This window comes from Glycine soja, chromosome 6 (genome assembly GCF_004193775.1).
Source record: "Glycine soja cultivar W05 chromosome 6, ASM419377v2, whole genome shotgun sequence".
Lineage (NCBI taxonomy): Eukaryota > Viridiplantae > Streptophyta > Magnoliopsida > Fabales > Fabaceae > Glycine > Glycine soja.
Genome location: NC_041007.1, coordinates 7,718,444 through 7,741,041, shown reverse-complemented (window position 1 = coordinate 7,741,041; position 22,598 = coordinate 7,718,444). Strand labels below are relative to the sequence as shown.

Below are 22,598 nucleotides of genomic sequence, written 5' to 3'. Positions count from 1 at the left end.
TCATATATTTCAATTTGATAATTATAAACTAACTAACAACTTCTCGTTAAAAAATATATGGTACTAACATTAAGAAAAAATTATCTTCCAACATATACAAAAGATACATACATGTGCACACATTTCTCTCCCCAACACTAACAACACAAGTATTTTTCTTTTCAAGTGTCCTAGCAGCACAAGTATTAAATGAGTGGTTAAATGCACTTTTCGTTTTCAATTGAAGATGATTTTTTTAATTTTTAATAATTATTTTAAAAAAATTCCAACCAAATATGTATTTAATATTTAGTTAAAAAATACTTTTTAGGTCTCTTAATAATTTTGGTTTTATTTTATTATAATTGGTGAATTTTATTCTTTTTTATGGAACTCAGATACTAGGATGAAGAACAAAATCATCACTTATAAAAAAAAAATTCCCCTATGCCAGAATCAAAATCATCATTTTTATCCTTAATTTTTAAAATTACTCTGAATATTTTGTTTTGAACTATTTTAATGTATATTAAGTTAATATGTAGGTGCATTTTTGTTGGTATAGCAGTATTAATCATAGGGATGAATAATTGGAACCCTGATTTTTTTTTCTTATTAAAGTTTTTAGATGTTGCGTATTATTTACTAACTCTCTTAATAGTCTATTGAGTAATACAAAAAATACGTTTAATATTTTGAGAGTACAAAATACATTTATTTTTTCTTTCATTTAATAAGTATTTTTTTTATTTTTTTTGTAAAAACATATTATAAGAAGATTCAGTATCAACTTCTTATTTTGCATCTGTTGACATTGAAAGGTCATAATGTGCATCTTTTTTAGTGTACGGAAATGGATCCCAGTTATTGTTTCGCGCCTACTTTCTCAATGACCTTGTGCAAAATGTAGGGGAAAGCCTAACTAGTAGTGGAATGATATGGGCCTAGCAATGTGGAGTTGAAGGAGGAAAACACTTTGTTGAAAGACAAAGACGTTACAGAGATGCTCAACTATATGAAGGTGAAAAAAGTGCCAATATTGTGTTCTTAGTTGACTTTGTGTGAGCCACATGAACATGATACTCAGACTATGTTCCCATTGTCACGTGATATTCAAAAACTGTGTGAAAAACTTAGCAGGTTTATAAATAATGTTATAAGCATCTATTTTAAAGAATTTAACGGTGTTCCTGTTCATCAACCAATAACAAAACATTTATGGGAACGTATTTCTGTTTTGTGTATTTTTTGCACATCCCCTTATATAACAGAAACATGCATACTTTATACAACGAGTTCTGTTATTTTTGGAATATTTTTTTAATGCACATAGGGGTATGAATAGAAAATTTGAGGTGAGAATAGCAACTGCCTATTGGATTCCAAACTTGGGTGGAGTTGGGCTTATCAGTTATCATTAGCCTGGCACATGAAAGGCTTTCCCATTCTTGGCCTTCAAGGATCTTTGTCCTGATAGTGATATCAAGATTTCTTCATACTTGCTATGAAACAAAATGATCAATAAAAGTGATTGGAGATATTTTTACAACTCTTGGTTGCGTGGTGGTACTATAATTCACCCATTCACAGAGAGTTGGAACATAAAGATCACCCACGTTTATCTGGAATCTATCAGTACTTCCATGCTATATACCAGCCAAACACGGGGGCGATTTAATTCTAACAATCTAAAATCAATTTAAATGTTCACATGAAAATAATCAACTAAGTTCTCAAAACCTCCTTAATGTATTTCTTATGCATACGAATGGAACAACTAAAATTTTGCAACAAATGTGTTATCAGGAACTTACTAGGAGTTGCACAATTTTTTACAACACTAAATGCTAAGTTTTTGTGATCAATTTTTAGGTTATATATTTAAGCATTCTCAAGCAGAGACAAATATACTTGTCTCTTTAGTTATTACATAGATAATCAAAGGCGGAAGTAGAATAGTTTAATTTACGGACCTTGTGCAAGCGACACACACCCCTTCTAATTTTTGCAGCTTGACACGCACCACCCTATCCCAACAGAGGTAGATAAATTTAAATTGAAGTCTTCATCACAACAGATTCACCCTTAGACAAATGATTACATGTCAAACTCAAAGACAAGAGAAAAGAAAAAAAGAAGAAGGTTGAGATAGAGAGTAAAATGAAAATAACAAAAAAAATCTAAATGATAAATGATGTGATAGGTAATAGTTTGAGCTGTTTAAATACATGATAATTGTTTGATTCTTGCTTATACTAATAAAATAATACTTGTAGGTAGAGAAATTGTCCCTTAATCAATACTCTTATACTTTCTTAGAAAATCAGTCTCATATATAATTTTGGACTATAAAGATATCTTATTTTGACGAAAAAAATAAAATAGTAGAATGAAAATAGCAAAAGCATAATGTTATAAATAATAGAAGCAAAATAATAAACTACCATTCACAACATTTTTCAATTGCTTTAAATAACAACAATGTTTTCCCCGTCACGGCCCTCGTCCCTATTGATGCAAACCTATCAACTATTACTGGATATAATTGTCTGAGAAAGGCTTGTGAGAACGAAGAAGATTGATTGTGTCTTTGAAGATGGAAATATATTTAAAGACACACGCTGACTGTGTTTCACAGATGATCACAATCAAATTCCTGGCAAATTTAGAATAAAAAACAGCATCGGAACACATTCCCGTTTTTGCTCGCTTCTTGCAACTAGCATTGAATAGTTTTGTAAAAGAGGTGAAAACGAATAATTCACTCATAACATAATGTAAGGTAAAAGAATTTTCTCAATAAATCCTTTTTCTAGGTGCATGAATAGCCAAACACAGATCTTGATGATGCAAATTAAATCTTTGTTCACCAACATCTCAATGAATGGACAACTTGGATCCCTCTATATGATATATTCCCGCAAAAATACTAATTTAATATTAAGGGAATAGAACATTAATAACTTTATTTTCAGATTATTTTTGGAAGGGGTGAGGTGGTAGACTTGGAATAATTAAAGAGTCAGACTCTAAGAAAAAACATATATTGGAAAACTAAAATAAAAATTGTGTATATTTACATGGATTAAACTAAAAATTATAAAAAGGTGATATGTCATCACATGACAAATTAAAACAGTAGTTAACACTAATTAAGTAATAACAAAAAACAACACCAAAAATTAAATATTGTAAGAATTATTATAAAAAAACTAAAAAGTTATATATGTTACAAAAACTAAAAAAATATAACATTGGGTGATCCCTATCAAAAAGTATAAAGGATTAAAGTACAATACTAAAAAGTCGGTTTCACCTACGGACATTAAAAGCGATCAATGTGACGGTGACCTGTGAGGCTGTGACCATGCTCCTAGTTTTAGCAAATGCTAACTACTTCGAAAAGTAAGTCCTCAATGTTTCTCTCACAGTTGCTATAGCAATATCTCCTATTTGTTCGTGTTAAAAGAATTTTTTTATGTTTCTAATAAAAATATACAGCTTTTTTAATGGAAAAATATACAGTTTCTAATAAAATTTTAGTTATATATTTAATTTAAAAACATATTCTCTAATCTCATCTAATAATTTAAAATGAACTTTATCAAAATCAATTACTCATAGGCTTTTGTGTTGTCCTTTACTTTTGTTTTCTCACATCACCACAAAAAATCAATTCTACCATATTTTAAAATAAATGACTCCATAATTGATCACACATAAGGTTTCACAGGATTTAATTATTCTGGGATAGAAGCATTTATTGCACTGCATACATAGTAACTAGATTATGTTTATTATCATTTAATTCTTAAACTTTTTAACCAGATACGCATAAAAATTTTATACATTCACATATTTTTCTATCTTATTTTAACTTTATTTTATGTTTTGTCTTTTTCTTTTTCTCCTGCTTCCATTCAATCGGACGCTAAAACAGAATATAGGTTCAACATTTTCCTAAAAGTTTTACAGAAACGCATCAAAAACAACTTTTTTTCCCGATCTTTTTATATACTTCTCTTCAACACAAAAGGGAAATAAAAACTAAAAGTAAAATGGAGAAGATACCAAAACTATAAGAACTATCAAAGCCTTATAACTGGTTATGTAGGGGTGTTGAAGGATGAGTGATTCGTGAAATTAAATCGATTTAAATTAATCTAAATAATTTGGATTATATTTTTTTTAGTCAAACTTATTTAAATATTAAATTTTGGGTTGAATTACATATTTTAATATATAAACTTATTGACCTGCTGATCCTTAATTTGTATTAAATTCTTTTTTAATGTAATTTGTATTAAATTATTATTACTATTATTAGTTTCTACGTATAATAGATATTTTAAAATTTTAAAAAATTAATTATTATCATTATCATACTTAGTAATTAGTAATTAAGAATGAGTCATTTTATTTTCACCCCAACTTATAATTACACCTTAATTATGCTTGAGCTCAAAAACAAATCGAACAAGTGTGATTGAGATTAACTAAAAATTTAGCTTATAAAAAATATTAGATTTTAAATGTTTTAACAGATAAATTTAAATATTTTAACCCATTAATTCAAATCATTTTGTTTACAAGCAAATTAGTTTGAGTTAAATTTTAATTATTTTTTTGAAAAAAATAAATATTTATAAATTTGTTTGAGTTAGGTTGTAGGTTTGACTCTCAATTTAAACTGACCCACACCAATCCTAAATACTAAAAAAAAAACTATTGATTTTAATTTTTTCTCATATGTGAAATAAAATAAAATAAAATATTTTAATAATTATTGATAAAAATATTAACTAAAAAAATCAAAACCCAGTTGGTAGCTTTCAACTACTAACTCCGAACTACTACAATTAATTCCTAAATATACTTATTGGTACATGTATACGGCATTTTTAGGTAGAATATATGACACCTGTGCTGGAAACGTCGCTTTTAAGCTAGAAACAACTTACATCAGTTATCATTAATACCCGAAAAGATTATTCCACAATTTGTTTCATGGTTGGGTATAGACGGTAGATTGAATGGCCAAGAAGTTCATTGAATAGAGGCTAGCATGCATGTAGCTCAGTTCGGATATTTATTTTCCGAAAATTATTGTATGATATACCAATAAAGACATATATTCCTTAATAAAAACATATATTCCTTAATCAAAGTAATTTTAACATTCGAATTTTAATTCATCATTTATAATGAAATAAATTATATTAAAAAAATTAAATGTATTTGTTCATAATTCTTAGTAAAAATTAATAATTATTTTTTATAATACCTCAAATGAATCACACTAGAATTAGAGGGATTCAGACACTGTACAGCTTAAAACAACTTAAAAAAATGAATTAATATTATTTATATCAATAAAATATATTTATTTTTCAATAGTCCATTAGTTAAGAATTTTAACTTGAAGTAATTATAGAATAAGTGATTTTCTGTAAAGTTTTTTTAAGAAATATATGAGTAAGGACAAATATACTGAACAGCCAAAAAAGCACCCATCACAAATTGTTAAAATCTCAAAAAAGATTATTTTAAAAAAAATTAACTTAAAGATTCTAACCAACAAAAAATTAATTAAAATATCATAACGTGAAATACCATAATATGAGAACCACCAAAAAATAAAAAATATTACACTGTTGACAAAGATTATTCCATACCAATATTATATTCCAAAATATATGCGACTATAATTCAATTTCACACATATTTGTTAACGAATACTTATTTTTAATAAGTGTGTCAAACATCAAAGTCATAGAAAATTTAAAAAATCTTTGTTTGAAAATAATTAAAGTTGTTTGTTTTTCTAGTTTGGTTAGCAGAGTACTCATTTTATCGTGGCTGGGATGCAGTGTAGCATCTTTTTGTTTGGGGTAGCATCCTCGCATAGAAACTGGTATCGATTGTGGTTCACAGATGTTGAAGAATAGGAAAATAAACTGGTATGGGCCGTACCCGTAGACAACTTGACACGATGTACCCAGTCACATTAATTATTTTCTGTGTTTGTAGAAACTAGAAAGCACCCAAAGTATTTGTTTATGTTTGATAAATAAGTTTAATAATGACGCATTGTGAATAAAAAATAGGTTTATAGTGATATTTAATAACAAATTATTGTTGATATAATTATTGTGTGCAATTCCATTTAGGCAGAACTTTGGGATCTAAAGCAGGAAATTAGTCTGGCAAGGAGTATGAATCTTCGTAATGTCATATTTGAAATGGACTCCTTGGTTGTGGTTTCAGATGATTCAATAAGGAACATCAACTCTTCATTGCTAAAGCCTATGATCGGATAGCTGCCTATTATATATGCTGCGGAATACAGATAGGAGAGTAACCATTACTCAAAGAAGCAATAATTGTGCCGATTATTTGACAAATTTGGGTCATGAATCTGAATTCTTTATGACTATTGTTACTTTTGTCACCCCCTCTTCTTGTCATGCTTGTATTTGCTGATGCTAGATGGTGTACACTTGTCCTTTTCCCTTTGATGGGAGTTTATAATATTGTTTTCTTTTATTTAAAAAATTAAGAATTTTATGAAAATTAAAAAACTTATATAATAAATGATAATTTCTTATTAAATATCAATGTAAAATTATTTTATATTATGTATTATCATTTTTCTCTTTATAAATACATATGTTCAGGAAAATATATAATAAAATAATTCTTATTTTAATAATATGAAAATAATTCATTTATATCGTATAAATATATTTAATATGACCCCATGATTAGGTAAAAATATCGTGTACATTTATTTTTTAATTTTATTATTTAAAATTAGATTTAATAATTAATTTTATTGCTCACATTTGAAACAGTTTATTGTAATTTGAAGACTAAAAAGTTTTTCGTAATTAAACATATTCTTTCAGTTTTGTTATATCAGAATTTATCTTTTTAAAATAATATATATTAAACATAAAATTTAAGGTCTGACAATATAAAATTATTTTATAATATCATCTAATCATAAATTATTATTTGAATTATTTAAAATAATTATTTTTAAAATTAATAAACTTATTATTATAAATTATGACTGTAATTTTATTTTTCCTGTAGGCGTATAATTTTGTCAGTTAAGTATAATCCATTAATCATACAGAATTTGTGGAATCGGCCGAATATGGCTTTCACTTCTTTCTTTTTTTCGACAGGAAGGTATTTCACTTGTTAGTAAGTGGTTTAATTCCATTTTTTTTTGTCGTTTCAAAACTTTATTATCTAAAATATTTTATGGCAAATTCTTAAAAAAATCGTCAAAATCAAGAAATTTATTGTGACAATTTGGAGAGGGAAGTTTGAATAACTTGGCACTAATTGGTTCTTGGGCTTGGTGGTATACTTGCTTCCTCTATAAATGAAAAAGCACTCCCAAGTCCCAACCAATCCAATGTAGAGGACATTCACTCGTATTAATATTGTTCCAAACTCCCAAGTCCCAACCTTCTCTCCCTGTCTTTGCTTCTGCAATTACTCCCACTCTGGAAATGGGTTCGCTACCCGATTTAGACACTCTCCCCCCTCTGAGCTCGAGGATTTCAACGGTGGTTCCAGCAACCCCTCGAGAAGATGAAAACGGTGCGTTTCAACTCAACTACATGGACCTCCTCGTGAAGCTCCATTACATACGACCCGTTTTCTTCTTCACTTCCGAAGCCGTTCAAGGCCTCTCAATCTCCGACTTGAAGAAACCCATGTTCCCGCTTCTCGACCCGTATTACCACGTTTCGGGTCGGGTCAGAAGATCCGAATCCGGACGCCCCTTTATTAAGTGCAACGACGCCGGTGTTCGCATCGCTGAGTCGCACTGCGACAGAACCCTCGAAGAATGGTTCCGTGAAAACGGAAACGGCGCCGTTGAAGGACTTGTCCATGATCACGTGCTTGGACCTGATCTTGCCTTTTCTCCTCTCGTTTTCGTCAAGGTACGTCGTCTACTTTTATTACTACGCCTCTCTTTTGATAACTTCTATCGTTTTTGACATGAAAAAGATTAATGCTATGTATTATTGATTTTAGAGTTTAATTTCTACGTCCACTACTTAAAAACCATCATAAAGTTTAATGTAATTATTATGCATGACAAGTTATAATTTTATGACAATGTAAATACTACCTTTTACATTATTAATATATATTTATTATTATATACTCTTATATTTGTCTTTCATTTAGTCTTTATTCTTTCGATATACACGTCTCAAAATGAAAAATATATCACAAAGTTAAAAAATATAACTTTTCTATTATTCTACATGACATTAAAGAAACACACTTCTATTATTATTAGGTGTTCACTGTTCATGTATAAATGTATAATTATAAATTTTAATCGATTTTTTTTAAAATATGGTTTTTACTAAAAAAAATATATGCGGTTAATAATAGAATAATAGTTATGGAATTATGTTAGACGTACTTTTCTAACCTATAAACATCACGTATCGTCATATACCAGCCACGCGTTTGAACGGACCAAAGTCCAAACGCGAGAAGGAAACTATTTTTTTTTTAAATTTTTCGTTATTTAATTAAAGAGAAAATTTTTAAAAAATGTTGACTTAATAAAAAAATAAATTTTTTATTTTTTATTTCCCGTCAAAATGAAGGTTACTTTCCTTTTTCGCCGTCTCTATTCATTAGCTTTTCGTTTGAACATTAAAATCGCGTGTGTTAACAATTCCATAATACAGGATACATATATTTATATTACTATAATAAAAAAAATCATTTAAATGTAATTTTTAAAATAATTACTATAAATTTAATAATCTTATCATACATAAGAGTCTGTAATTAGATGATATGTTATAAATTAAATTCATAATGTAATAAGAGCTTAATTTTTACGAATTGTTAGTATGAAAATTAAAAGCAAGTAATTTCAATGTTTTAAAAATATAAAATTAAATTAATTTTTCAAAAGAGTTAACCTTCATATATTCATGAAAACAAAGTCTTACATTCGAGTTTAATAAAAAAAATATAAATTTAAATTTATCAAATATTTTATATTTACTTTCGTATATGATTTTTTTTCTTCTTTTCATTGAAAAAGTTAAGTTTACGCATAAGATTCACAAATTTTTAAAAGTTATTCAAATATAATTTTTACTACGTTTATTTTGACGTGTAAATAAAGCATTCACTTTAAGATATTTTAAATATTTTTTTTTTAGTTTTTGAATAAATTATTTCGATTGTAATTCTTTTTTAAATTAATTACAAGAAAATCTAAAATAATAGTTTTTCGGTAAACTTCTCAGGATCAGGTGACTTTGAATTGTCATGTATGAAAAAGGGTGCCCAAAGTGGGCATTTTATTATGATCTATGGTCGATTTAATATGGGCAAATACTAAGTACTGACAGAAGTCAGTGAACTATGATCCAAGATCCAACACTGCCATTTAATACTGAACAAAATTTAATGTAGACTGAGCCAAGAGGCCAGACACTGGAAAGTTGTTAAGAATATAAAATTAAATTTAAGTATATTTTAACCTTATAAATATAATTGATCTATACTTAATTTTTGTTAATCATTTTTTAAAATAATCATGTTATTGCTTGATAATAACTTAACATTCATTTAATAATGTTAGGTGAACAATTATTTTAAGATAATGTATAATATAAAATATTTAAATAGATATTACATTTTTTTTCTATTGTTGATAAAGTCTATGTAAATGTAAATAAAAATTGTTATATTTTTTTTTACAATCTATAAAAAAAATAAATAACTAAAATAAAAATTACCTGCACTTATAAGAATATAAAAAGATATATATATATTTATAATTTTAAATTTAACTATATTTTTAATTTTCAATTTTTTCCAATATTTTTTTATTAAGTTTCTTACTTGCTAATTTTTCTTTTATCTCATTGTTTGCATTTATATCTTGTTATATAAATATAAAACCATTTATTTAAAAGTAATAAACGTATATAACGTCCTTTCTCGTTGCAAATGAGTTTTTCTCAAAATAGGAATTTAGTACTATTTAATAATTTTTTAAAAATATGAAATCTAAACTATTTACTATTTTGATTTTTATTTACTTGAAATATTCCTTAGTTAAGTATTGATGTTGGGCTCAAAGGCACTGAATTTCTGAGATGCTATTATGTTTACCTCTTTTCAGTTCACTTGGTTCAAATGTGGAGGATTATCCGTGGGATTAAGCTGGGCTCACGTTCTTGGAGATGCCTTTTCTGCATTTAATTTCCTGTCCAAGTGGAGTCAAATACTAGCAGGTCAAGCTCCACCAAAATCTCTTCATGTGTCAAGTTTCCCTGAACCCAAAATCTCACATAATTCCATTGTTGATGACCCTCCAGTTTCCATTAAAAAGACAAATATTCTTGGAGAGTATTGGCTCGCTACTAATTACCACGATGTGGCTACTCACTCTTTTCACATCACTTCCAAACAACTTCACCATTTGGTAACAGCCACATTTAATCAAACCAATGACAATACCAATAAGGCCAAGACCACCACCTATTTTGAAATTATTTCAGCATTACTTTGGAAGTGTATAGCAAACATAAGGGGCCAAAAAATTGGACCAAATGTTGTGACTATATGTACTAGTGAATCTAATCGTGCAGAAAACGAATTCCCCACCAATGGCTTCTTAGTGTTAAGCAAAATTGAAGCAGATTTTTCGACTGGGAAATATGAAATTTCAGAATTGGTGAAGCTGATTGCTGAGAACAAGATGGTTGAGAACCATGTAATGGAAAAATTGGTGGAGGCAGATGAAGGGAAAGAGGATTTTATAGTTTATGGGGTAAACTTGACGTTTGTGAATTTGGAAGAAGCTAATATTTATGATGGGATGAATCTGAATGGACAGAAACCAATTATGGCAAATTGTACATTTCGTGGGGTGAGTGATAAAGGGGTTGTTTTGGTTCTTCCAGCACCAGAAGATGACGAAGATGGTGGTAATGGAAGGATTGTTACTGTTTCTTTGCCTCGTGAAGAACTATATCAGCTGAAAGATAAGCTAGGAGGAGAATGGGGCATACACTAATTGTTCGTGTCCGTGTTTTTTTATTTTTGGAAGCAAAACTGGTTTAAGTCGTGTGGATTGTTTTTCATCTATTTGTTATTGCATTTAGTATGTTTGCCGGTAATAAAATACTAATGATTTGGTTATCCACTGTCTTACACGGAATTGGACTGGATAAAAAAAGCATTTGTAAAAATTATATTGATCATTTTTTATGTATTAGCTCAGACAACTATTTACTAATTTTCTTTATATTATTAGTGTAAAGAATTTATTAATTTTATCATGACTAATTTTTTTGTTAGAGAACCTTGTTAATTAAATTAAATATATTCCTTAAAAGATCTGAATGTAAATTCACTCAAACCAGATAATTAACTTAATAAGTATTTTCAAATATTAAATATGTTTGTGTAAGAGACATCGTTTGACAACTTATACTAGTTACGTATTTATTCTACCACACGAGTTGCAATGGGTTCTTCACATGCTTTCATTACCCTTACTTTTGTATGAATGAAACAAAAATTGATTATTGTAATATAATTTTATTTTAAATATATTTTTATTTTTTGTAATTTAATATTTTTTTTTATTTTTGTCCTTATAAAATTATTATTTTTATTTTAATTATTATAAAATATGTTTATTTTATTTTTCGTTATTATAATATTTTAGATAACGTTTTGAACAATAAATCACTCATTTAAATATTTTAAGAATAAAAAACAAAATAAATATATTTTATATAAGAACTAAAACATAATTATTTTAGAAGAATAAAATAAAAATACTAAATTACAAAGAATAAAAATCCTAAAATTTTTAATAGCAATTATATCGTCTAATGATTGATGGTAAGAATTTTTTTTTTTTATAAAAAAACTAGTTATATTTATGGATGTAAATTTGAGTACCAACGACGCTCAAAGAAATAGTCCAATCATTAGAGTTGTACAAAAGTCTCTTGCTCCCAAAATCTATGAATTACTCTTGAACAGATAACTTTCAACTTTGTAAGTTCACTAATTTTGTAGAGAATGGAAGAGGAGGAACGTTTTGACTTTTTATTTTGTTATGGAAGAGGAAGACAACAAGGTCTCCCTTGATTTAGTGGGTTACAAAATTATATATATATATATATATATATATAAGTAAAATATTTTAAAAAAATACTTAAATATAATAAATAAATGCACAAATACCAACATTTTTTTATTATAAAAAACACTGAATTTTTTTATTTCCATAATTAAAAATAATAAGAATGTTTTTTTGTTTTTTGTATTTGACCTTTTAAGTTTAAAAATTATATTCCTAAATATAATAAATAAATCCATACAAATCAACAAAAGAATGTAGAAATTCAAATACTCAATAATAAAATCATTAAAATATATTCTTCTTCTCTCAATAATTATTAAATAAAAATTAAAAATAAAGTATTTTATAAACTGCGCATTAAAAATTACTATCTATGAAATGTCCCGTAATATATAATGTATTAAATAAATAAAAAAGTGAAATTATTAAGAAGGAAATTAATAAAGTGTCTCTAGATGGGGTAGGAAAAATTGAGCGAAAACTTTCTTTCTTTATTATGTAAAACATATGATATTTTTTTTTCAAAAAATTAAATATCATAAATTTAAGAAGGCTTAAATATATTCTCAAATTCCTATAACACGCACATTTTATGCCTTTAGTCTTTATAAATTTAGGACTATTAGGTACTTTTATTTAATTTTTTTTTTCATTAACTCCCTATTATTTAAGAAACATCAGACTTGCATTTTATTCACTGATTTGAACGGATTCGGTGGAAAGGAGAAGATTTATTTTTTATTTTTTTATGGAAGTCATAAAAAAAGCAAAGTATCAATCAATGAAAAACTTTCCTTATATATGCTGCTTTATTCACGTAGTCCAGAGATGGAAGTCATAACATGCTTAAAATGGATCCAAGATACTTAAAAGTTATAACTTGTTTGTTGTGACTTGTGAGTCCTGAGGGTATATTAGGAGAATTTTCTCTCTAGTGTGTTTTTAAAGATAAAATGATAATAAAAGCAAGAGGGAAAGGTAAAAAGAAACACAAAAGCAAGGCTTCAGGGGTAAAAATTGTCAACGCGAACTCGGCGATATCTGGTATTTATTAAATTAAATTATAGCTTGGCAAGTTGCGAAAAGGAAAAAAGGAAATCCATTGACATCGATGGAAAGAAGTGGCCCAATGTTTCTGGTTTAGCTTAGTTAGCTCCCGCTGGGTCCTTCCTTCTTCTCACCACTGCACCAACCCATCCCCTCTCGCGTCGAGTCACGAGTTCACGAGTCACGAGTCACGAGTCACTCACTACAACTACTTCTTTCTCTTTCTGTTAGGTTTCTCTCTCGCACACTTGTCACTGTCTCCTCCTCGCTCCCAATTTTGACCGAGTTGTTGACTCCACGATGCCTTCCAATTCCGATTTGGTCCGCGCCGTTGAGTCGCTCCTCGGCGTCTCGCTCGCCGATTCCGTCTCCGATTCGCTGCTCCTCATCGCCACCACCTCCGCCGCGCTCATAATCGGCCTCCTCGTGTTTCTCTGGAAGAAATCTTCGGATCGGAGCAAGGAGCTAAAGCCGGTGATCGTGCCGAAGGGCTTGCCGAAGGACGACGACGACGAGGTTGATGTTGCCGACGGGAAGACTAAGGTCACTATTTTCTTCGGTACTCAAACCGGTACCGCTGAAGGCTTTGCTAAGGTTGCATTTCCTCTTTCCCCTGTTTTGCTTCTGCTGGATCGAATCGAATCGAATGTTCTGGATCTTTTAATTAGAAGAAGAAATTGATTCGTGTGAAGTATGGTAATTGCAAATTTGAGTTTGGTGAATAAAGATGATATCGTAGTTTTGACTTGTGCCATGACTTGGTTAACCCTAGGTTATGATAGTGATAGGTGATAATAATATTTGTGCTCATGTTGTTATTGGAGATGCCAAGGAATGAGGAATGATTATGCTGTTAGTGTCAATTTGAAAATACTTTATTGTGATAGTCAAAAGGCGTGCCTACGGTGATGAAGTGACAGTGCCTCTAGTTGCTTCGGATGCTTTGCGCGACTTTCTTATTGTTATTAGTACCTGCGAAAAATCAAAAAAGGTTCCGCAATTTGCTCAACTGTGATATTGGATAGGTAAAGTAGTCAAAAAGCTGTAAAAGTGTCGATATTTGAGGGTTTTGTAAATTGAAAATTTTAGTATTTTGTTTTTACCATGGATTTATGCTTTGAGTTGTTAATCAATGTGACAGATGAATTCAAAATAGTCCAACACTATTGTTTTCGTTTTTTACTTTTCCCCCTTCTAATGTTAACGCCTTTTTTGGGTGAAGCTAAGCCTGAACTTTCGTGCCTCTTTCTAGGCTTTCTGTTCCCACTAATGTAACCTGTCTTCATAGTTGGCTTATTGTGAGTATTCTAAATTTAGCTTGAAAATGAGTGCAGCTTATGCGAATATATTTTGTGTAAAGATGATACTAACTTCCCCTTTTCCATAATGCTTGAAATGGCCCCTGGGACAGCTACAACAATCTACAGGCAGTTATGTGCCAGTTTTATATAATTACTGAGTTTTTTTTTATATATTTTTAATTATAGGCATTGGCAGAGGAGATCAAGGCAAGATATGATAAAGCAGCTGTCAAAGTTGTTGACCTGGTAAGTTGGATTGAAATGAAATTTTGGCCATCCCTACATTCTGGTCATAGATTTGTGGGTCAAACATTTTCTTTGAAATATTTGATTCCTCACTAAGAGAGTTCTAGAAGGTTTTTGGTATCATTGTACAGGAAGTCAGGAATTTCAATTTAAAATTTAGGTTTGGCTTAGTGTCTGACATATATTTAATTTGAACTAGGATGACTATGCAGCGGATGATGATCAATATGAGGAGAAGCTCAAGAAAGAGACTCTTGCATTTTTCATGCTGGCAACGTAAGATTTATGTACATAAAAATGGTTGAAATGCATTTATTTATTGAAATGTGTGGTGAATGTGATTCATTTTGATTTGACATGACAGTTATGGAGATGGAGAGCCAACTGATAATGCTGCAAGATTCTACAAATGGTTTACTGAGGTTTGTAGTTACATCACTTTTAAGTAAATCCTACATCTTAGGCCTTGCTCTCTCCTTGCAATTTCATAATTCACATGGCTTACTTTAAATGATTCTAAGTTTTGGTGGGCATTAATTTTAGGGGAAAGATGAGAGGGGCACCTGGCTTCAACATCTCACATATGGAGTTTTTGGCCTGGGTAACAGACAATACGAACACTTTAATAAGGTAATATCAGATGATTTTGTTTTTATTTAACAATAAAAAATCATCATTTGATTCTGATGCTGTTCTTTTGATGCAGATAGGTAAAGTTGTTGATGAAGATCTTAGTGAACAAGGTGTGTAATTCTATCACCTGTATTTTCAAATTATTAAATTGGTTATCTGCCTCATCGCATTTGCACAGAATCATTGTCATTGATCAAAGCTGAAGAGCCTGCTACATCTTTTCATTTTTTGGCATTTGTGCTTTTGATTTTTGTTTTAGTTCGTTTTGCCCACCCCAGCAAAGTTAATCTACAAGTGCAACTTTCATTTTTTGTTTGCTTAGTGGAATGGTGCCTGGCATTGTTAGATCAATGTATTTATTAAGCCTTCCAAAAAGTCTAATGGATGTATAATACTTGAATCAAACTTTCAGAAAGTACTATAAGTCATTTCTGAGGCAATCTACATTATTGAAGTTTGTTTACTATCTAGGAGCATACTGTCTTGTTAAGTTTTATATTTCTGCAGATTTTTATTAATGCTTTGAAGTGAGATGTATACTAAATAAAAACATGTTCTAATATAAGTTCTGAAGTTTGTACATACTTGAGAATGGTATTAAAGTAGTAATTGACTTTTCATAGATATCTTCTTACACAGAGTTGTGTTTGCTGCAGGTGCAAAGCGTCTTGTTACATTTGGATTAGGCGATGATGATCAATCCATTGAAGATGATTTTTCTGCCTGGTAAATATAATCCTCTGATTCCTGTCACCATCGCTATCTATCTACCAATTATATTGTTGTGATAATATGCACTTGGCTGTACATAAAATTGTGTGAAAGGTGCCTTCTATTTTTTTGGCATTTCAATCAATCACGAATTGTCTTTGGCTTTGCAGGAAAGAAACTTTGTGGCCTGAGTTGGATCAGTTGCTCCGAGATGAGGATGATGCAAATACTGTCTCTACCCCATATACAGCTGCTATTCTTGAATATCGAGTAGTGATTCATGACCCGACTTTCACATCATCCTATGATAATCACGTAACCGTGGCAAATGGGAATGCTGTGTTTGATATTCATCATCCTTGCAGGTGCTTGGAATTGTACATACTGACACTGTTTTTCTTACTAAACAAGACTATAAAACAAACCTTTTGTTTTTGAAGGGTGAATGTTGCTGTACAAAGGGAGCTTCACAAACCCGAGTCTGACCGTTCTTGCATACATTTGGAATTTGATATATCAGGGACTGGCTTAACGTAAGTTGGACTATGCTTCCTGAAAAATAACCCATCCTATCATTTTTTCTTGCTAAACAAGAAAACAAAGAACACTGGCATTGGTCAATTATAATTATTTTATTTGTATTAACTTTAGATGCTTTTTGTTAATAATTATTTTTATAATTTTAAACTTATTTTACAGATATTATTTAATTATTATTCGATAATTGAGTCCTGGTGGAATATAGTGTGTTACAGAGTTTTTCTATTAGGGTTTTTACTTGTAATTCTAAGGAAATGATTAAATGTTGGTTTAATAGATAAAAAAGGTTTTAAGTATGAAGCTTGTTAGATATCAAATTTTAAGCTTGTCATAAATTTAAAGGTATGCAATCCTAAAGTATGAATCATAAACACTTGTAAAGTTATCAGCAGTTATTTATGGATAAGGAGTGCTAGCAACACAATCTCTATCATATTCCTTTCAACACTCTTTTATTTGTTAAAATTTATTGAAAACTACAAAATCATGTGTGAGATTCATTAAATAAGGAATGGTATTTGCACAATTTTGTGATTTCTAATGAATTTTAGCCAATAGAAGAGTGTGCTAGAAAGAGTCTGTTGTTAAGTCTTCATAGATTGATGTTTTGTCATACTTTATCAGACGGCAACTAGACATATCCTTCCCCAATTATGTGATAGTATTCAATAAATCTGTTGATGGCTTTTGTCTGATTTTCTCAGATATGAAACTGGAGACCATGTGGGTGTTTATGCTGATAACTGCGACGAAACTGTTGAAGAAACTGGGAAGTTGTTGGGTCAGAATTTAGATCTATTGTTTTCTCTTCACACTGATAAGGAGGATGGCACTTCCCTAGGTGGTTCTCTCCTGCCTCCTTTCCCTGGCCCTTGCACACTGCGTACTGCATTAGCACGCTATGCTGATCTCTTGAACCCCCCACGAAAGGTTTTTATATTATCTTCACTTTATGTGCTTACCATTTCTTTTTTATTTTTGTATTATGTACTTATTTGGTTGTACTGGTTATAAGAGTGTGATTTAATATGGATTTGTGTTTGTTTTATATTAATCAAAAGGAATAAATAGTTACACTTCTCTTTCAGGCTGCTTTAGTTGCTTTAGCTTCTCATGCATCTGAACCTAGCGAAGCAGAAAGATTAAAGTTCCTTTCGTCTCCTCAGGGGAAGGTAAAAAATTCTTAGTCCTATTTCTGTCATTTTTTGCAAGTATGAAAATTTTTTCTTCCCTTTTTTCCCCTTCCTCTTTTGATGATGATTTTCAATTTTTGGTTTCCAGGATGAGTACTCCAAATGGGTGGTTGGAAGCCAGAGAAGTCTCCTTGAGGTGATGGCTGAGTTTCCATCAGCCAAACCTCCACTAGGTGTTTTTTTTGCTGCAGTGGCCCCTCGTTTACAGCCTCGTTATTATTCTATTTCATCCTCTCCTAGGTGGTTATCTTATCTTATTTAAAGTATCCAAATGAAGTTTTTATAAGATAATTGGTGAAAGAGATAATATCATATTACTTGATTGTCCAGGTTTGCTCCGCAAAGGGTACATGTTACTTGTGCCTTGGTGTATGGTCCAACTCCCACTGGTAGAATTCACAAAGGAGTATGTTCAACCTGGATGAAGGTAGCTCTATGCAATTGATACACTTGCAATCTTATGCTCCTGTTTCATTATCTTGGACTCTTTTTTTTCCAACTTGTCATGCTTGCGATTTTCATCTCTCCCCGAGGGGTGCAATACCTAATCAGTTTATGTTGTTTTTAACTTAAATCTCTCTTATGATCAGAATGCTATTCCCTTAGAAAAAAGTCCCGACTGTAGCTGGGCTCCTATTTTTATTAGGCCATCAAATTTCAAGCTACCAGTTGATCATTCAATTCCTATTATTATGGTTGGACCTGGTACTGGTCTTGCACCTTTCAGGGGATTTTTACAGGTATGTGAATATGCTATGGATGTGTGTATGTTTATAATTTTCATAAAAGTTAGTTTGTTAGATAAATATAAAATGACGTAGAAGAGAAATATTGGAACCAAATAGATAATTATATGATAATATAATAATCAATTACAATTGTGAACCAAAATTCAAAGCGCCTAATTTTGATTCTGTCACTATTAGAAAGCTCCAGTTTGCTGTGTTGTGAAGTCAACTAAAGCTACTTATAAGTGCTAAAACAATAACTTATTTTAGTTTTTCAAGATGCATGGCTAAAATTGCTTTCAAGTGACAGAAGGTGAAAATCTGCAGTTAACAAGTGGCAAGAAATTGGTGCTTGTCCAAGGAAGCAAAAGTGGAAGCTGATTCTTTTTTCTGAATCCGAATTGTTTCTTTTTCATAGTGCTTTTCTAAGAAGTGTTTTTTAAGAAATAGAAGTATTTTTTTTAAAATCACTAATTGCACATCATTGTTAAACAGGTATCTAGTTTATTGTAATAGACCAAAAATTTCACAATGGTTAGTCCAATCATGAATGGCATAGTTCAGGTGGTGATAATTATTATAAGCATCTGCTTGTTCTTAATTCTTGCTTTATCTTTGATTTACCCAGGAAAGATTTGCCCTCAAAGAGGCTGGTGTTCAACAAGGCCCTGCAATACTCTTCTTTGGATGTAGGAATCGTCGATTGGTAAATTAATTGATCTTTGTGCTTTAGATCCAAATGGGTTTTCAGAGCAATTTCTGATTTCCCAATATGTTTGTATAGGATTTTATTTATGAGGAGGAGCTAAAGAATTTTGTGGAACAAGGTTCTCTGTCAGAATTGATAGTTGCATTCTCTAGAGAGGGGGCCGAAAAGGAATATGTTCAACACAAGATGATGGATCAAGTAAGTGCAAATAGCAGCCTAGTGGGGATCAAATGTAGCCGGATAAGTTTTTCCCTGCATTAATTTTTTTATGTGCAGGCTGCACAGCTGTGGAGTTTGATTTCTCAAGGAGGTTATCTTTACGTCTGTGGTGATGCCAAGGGTATGGCCAGAGATGTTCATCGAACTCTTCATACCATTGTCCAGCAGCAGGTGCTGATTGTTTTTCATCATCCCTCCCTTTTGCATAATACTTAATTATTGATTTTCAAAGAACGGAACCCAACTAGTATGAGAAAATAAGAGAAGCTTTTCTATCTTCTGCTTGAGTCTCTTCACCAGGAACAAATGCCTAATAATAATATTGCTAAGCTGCGAGTATAATAGTATATTTATGCAATAAAAAAGGTGTGACTGATTTTTAAGCCTTCTCTTTTTGGAGTACAAACCCAGAATTTGCTGTGTTTGTTGAAAATTTCAGCACTAAATTGTTTGACTGTATTTGAGCTTTTGAATAGCACAAAAGGCTATTTTTTTACCTTTAGGTGAAAAATCTTCATGAATTGGCTTAGCAGTATGACTCCCCTACTTTATGCATCAGTTTTTGTTTTTTAGTGCCATTGGAGGAATTCTCTCTTCCAACCAGAAATTGTTTTAAAAAATTAATATGGAAAAAATCATTATCAACTTCGTTTCAATCCTTATGTCTGTTGCGTTTAGTTTTTGAAGGGACACAACAATTAAATTTTCATCTCTAATTATATCTTTTTAAGCCTTTTGCAAAGCATTTAGTTTACAATGCTATAGTTTTCTGATTCACCATTCCAACGTGAATTTTTTAGTTGCAATTGCACATACACTCCATACCTATGGAATGAAACTGACTTAAAGATCTTGTTTCTGCATTCAATTTCAGGAAAATGTGGACTCGACAAAGGCTGAGGCTATAGTGAAAAAACTTCAGATGGATGGACGTTACCTAAGGGATGTGTGGTGATTTTTCTGATCATTCTTCTGCCCAGATTGTGGTATCCTTGCTATTTGATATGCTAAATTCAGGATTGGCTGAAGGATATTCTTGAGATTAGTCACTGCCTTTCCGGAAATTTAGGACACCAACAGTGGAGGTTAAACAGGTTTCCTTGAGAAGAAATGCTTTTCTGGACATTTACCCTTTTTTCTTTTATTTTCTGTTATCTTTATATTCTCTTATTATGATAGGTTGGATCCCTCTGAAGTGGGATTATTTATCGGGGGACTCTGTGATAGTTAGTCTCAGAAATCGGTAAACAAATACCGGTTACAGTGGATGGTCATGTATTATTAAGTGTAGGAATTGGTAACGAATAATTATTTTATTAATGAAACATGTATTTTTTTTAAAAAAAATACAGTGGATGTTCTACACTGTAACTTAGTCTGTGTACTGTTGAAGGACTAATTGAAAGGTGAAGAATTCACATAATGATTCTTCTCCCCCCTTCCTTTTATTTTAAGATAGTTTTCTCAATTGTTAAAACTTGACACAAATTTTTTTACAAGTCTGAACGTAATAACTAATACCTCATAATCTTGATCTTACAGGTGCATATTGTTTTAAGATGTTAACTTTTTGGCTTTTGATGTTGAGGGGCTGAAACTTGGGTTCTGGCCAAGTCAGTTCAAACTTTTTACAAGGTTTACTGTATTGGAAAGCTTAAAATCGGGACACCTTAGAAATAGAACTTCAAAAACTAACTCAAAGGAAACAAGACTGGAAATCTCAAGAGTTAAGCATCTAAACAAAACAAGTTTATATCTTGTAACTTATGTCTAAATTATGTTGTTGAAGTTTCAAATGGGAATTTAACCCGCTAATAGCTTGTGCCATTTGCCGCGTTTCAGTTTTCAAGGCGTTGAAGCCTTCCTTCGACTTTTTTGGTGGCGATACTGTTTTTAAAGTTTTGACCGAAAAAAATTGGTGAAATCTGGATACAGGTTCCTGTCATGGACCCATCAGCTCGAAAACATTGATGCACCCGTCATTTTTGTTCACATTAACTAGTTGCTTAGATTTACATGTAAATTTGTGTCTCACTCGACTCGTCATATATCGCGCGCACACAATAGAGGGGAGTAATGGTTCTAAAGCCTGCATAATTACATATAAACCAAAGAGGATAAGCAAAGTGACTGCTGTGGATCGTAAATGCTAATGAATTTTTCATTAACTAATTTAGGTAAGCAGAGTGAATGCAGTTTTTTAAACATATTCTCAGAAAGAATAGTACTAGTATTACCCAATAAAGAACCGGTAAGAATTAGGTTGATTTGGATGTACAACTGCAGACTATCATAGCCGACAAAAAAATCTCATTTCATTAAAAATATATGCATACAAAGTAGTATAAACACAATATCAAAAGTTGAAGCCGTCATATTATTACGGAAGTTGGTTTGTGATTGTGAACCGTAGAGAACCTCTTCTGAATAATGTTACGCAGAATTAAAAATACAAGTTAAGTGCATCACAGCTAAAAAACGATTCTTAATGTGCCATAGGAATTAGGGTTCAAAGACAAATAATACTACAAGCTAACGAGTAACGACGTTTTCTTCAAACTTCGGTGTTTGACGTGTAGTGCTGTTGGGATCCATGTTTCTCACATGTGCTGGAAGATCAAACTCTTGAGAGCTTAACTCTTGTAGGTTCTTCTCTTATAATGTTTTATGCCATTCTAACGAGTGTCGTAACTCCTCCTAAGGATATAAATAAAAATGTTTTATTATAAAAACTAATTTTCCGTTATAATATTATTTTTAGTTTCTTAATTAATATCCTTTAAATTCATTATCATTTTTCTTATTGTTTTTCATTAAAATATTCTCATATTTTTACATCATGGTATTTGGGCATAAATAAATTGCAACATTCAACTAAGATAAATGAAACATCTCATTTACAAGTCTAGCATCAACATCATGTAATAAACCACTAAATATCACTATAATAATTTTTAACATTTACCTCATCGATCCATATATATACATATAGTCACTTTAGATGGTCAATCTTTGATGTTGGATACCTTTGTAGTCACCATAAGATTAAACTATCACCACATAATTCACCACAAAATTAAATCATTACTCTCATAGTTCATCACACATTCCAATTATCACCTG

The 22,598-nt window shown here is 30.6% G+C and overlaps 2 protein-coding genes across 2 annotated transcripts; both read left to right on the top strand.

The window, feature by feature from the left end:
* The first annotated feature begins 7,373 nt into the window (after positions 1–7,373).
* LOC114415264 (protein ECERIFERUM 2-like) lies at positions 7,374–11,287 on the top strand. The gene is made up of 2 exons (XM_028379866.1): positions 7,374–7,943; positions 10,169–11,287. The coding sequence occupies exons 1-2, from the start codon at positions 7,506–7,508 to the stop codon at positions 11,063–11,065; spliced, it is 1,335 nt and encodes a 444-aa protein (XP_028235667.1). The 5' UTR covers positions 7,374–7,505; the 3' UTR covers positions 11,066–11,287.
* Positions 11,288–13,211: 1,924 nt separating this feature from the next.
* LOC114415263 (NADPH--cytochrome P450 reductase) lies at positions 13,212–20,822 on the top strand. Its single transcript, XM_028379865.1, has 18 exons — positions 13,212–13,789; positions 14,683–14,742; positions 14,942–15,018; positions 15,107–15,164; positions 15,286–15,372; positions 15,449–15,485; positions 16,032–16,101; positions 16,257–16,451; positions 16,527–16,619; positions 17,331–17,556; positions 17,715–17,798; positions 17,908–18,059; positions 18,150–18,246; positions 18,410–18,559; positions 19,176–19,253; positions 19,332–19,454; positions 19,533–19,646; positions 20,350–20,822. The coding sequence occupies exons 1-18, from the start codon at positions 13,496–13,498 to the stop codon at positions 20,428–20,430; spliced, it is 2,076 nt and encodes a 691-aa protein (XP_028235666.1). The 5' UTR covers positions 13,212–13,495; the 3' UTR covers positions 20,431–20,822.
* The last annotated feature ends 1,776 nt before the right edge of the window (positions 20,823–22,598 follow it).

Excerpts from the sequence above, each read along its gene's own strand:
- LOC114415264 (XM_028379866.1), top strand. The coding sequence starts at position 7,506 with ATGGGTTCGCTACCCGATTTAGACACTCTCCCCCCTCTGAGCTCGAGG. Across the intron at positions 7,944-10,168 it reads CTCCTCTCGTTTTCGTCAAG|TTCACTTGGTTCAAATGTGG; the intron begins GTACGTCGTCTA and ends ACCTCTTTTCAG.
- LOC114415263 (XM_028379865.1), top strand. The coding sequence starts at position 13,496 with ATGCCTTCCAATTCCGATTTGGTCCGCGCCGTTGAGTCGCTCCTCGGC. Across the intron at positions 13,790-14,682 it reads CCGCTGAAGGCTTTGCTAAG|GCATTGGCAGAGGAGATCAA; the intron begins GTTGCATTTCCT and ends TTTTAATTATAG. Across the intron at positions 19,254-19,331 it reads GATGTAGGAATCGTCGATTG|GATTTTATTTATGAGGAGGA; the intron begins GTAAATTAATTG and ends ATGTTTGTATAG.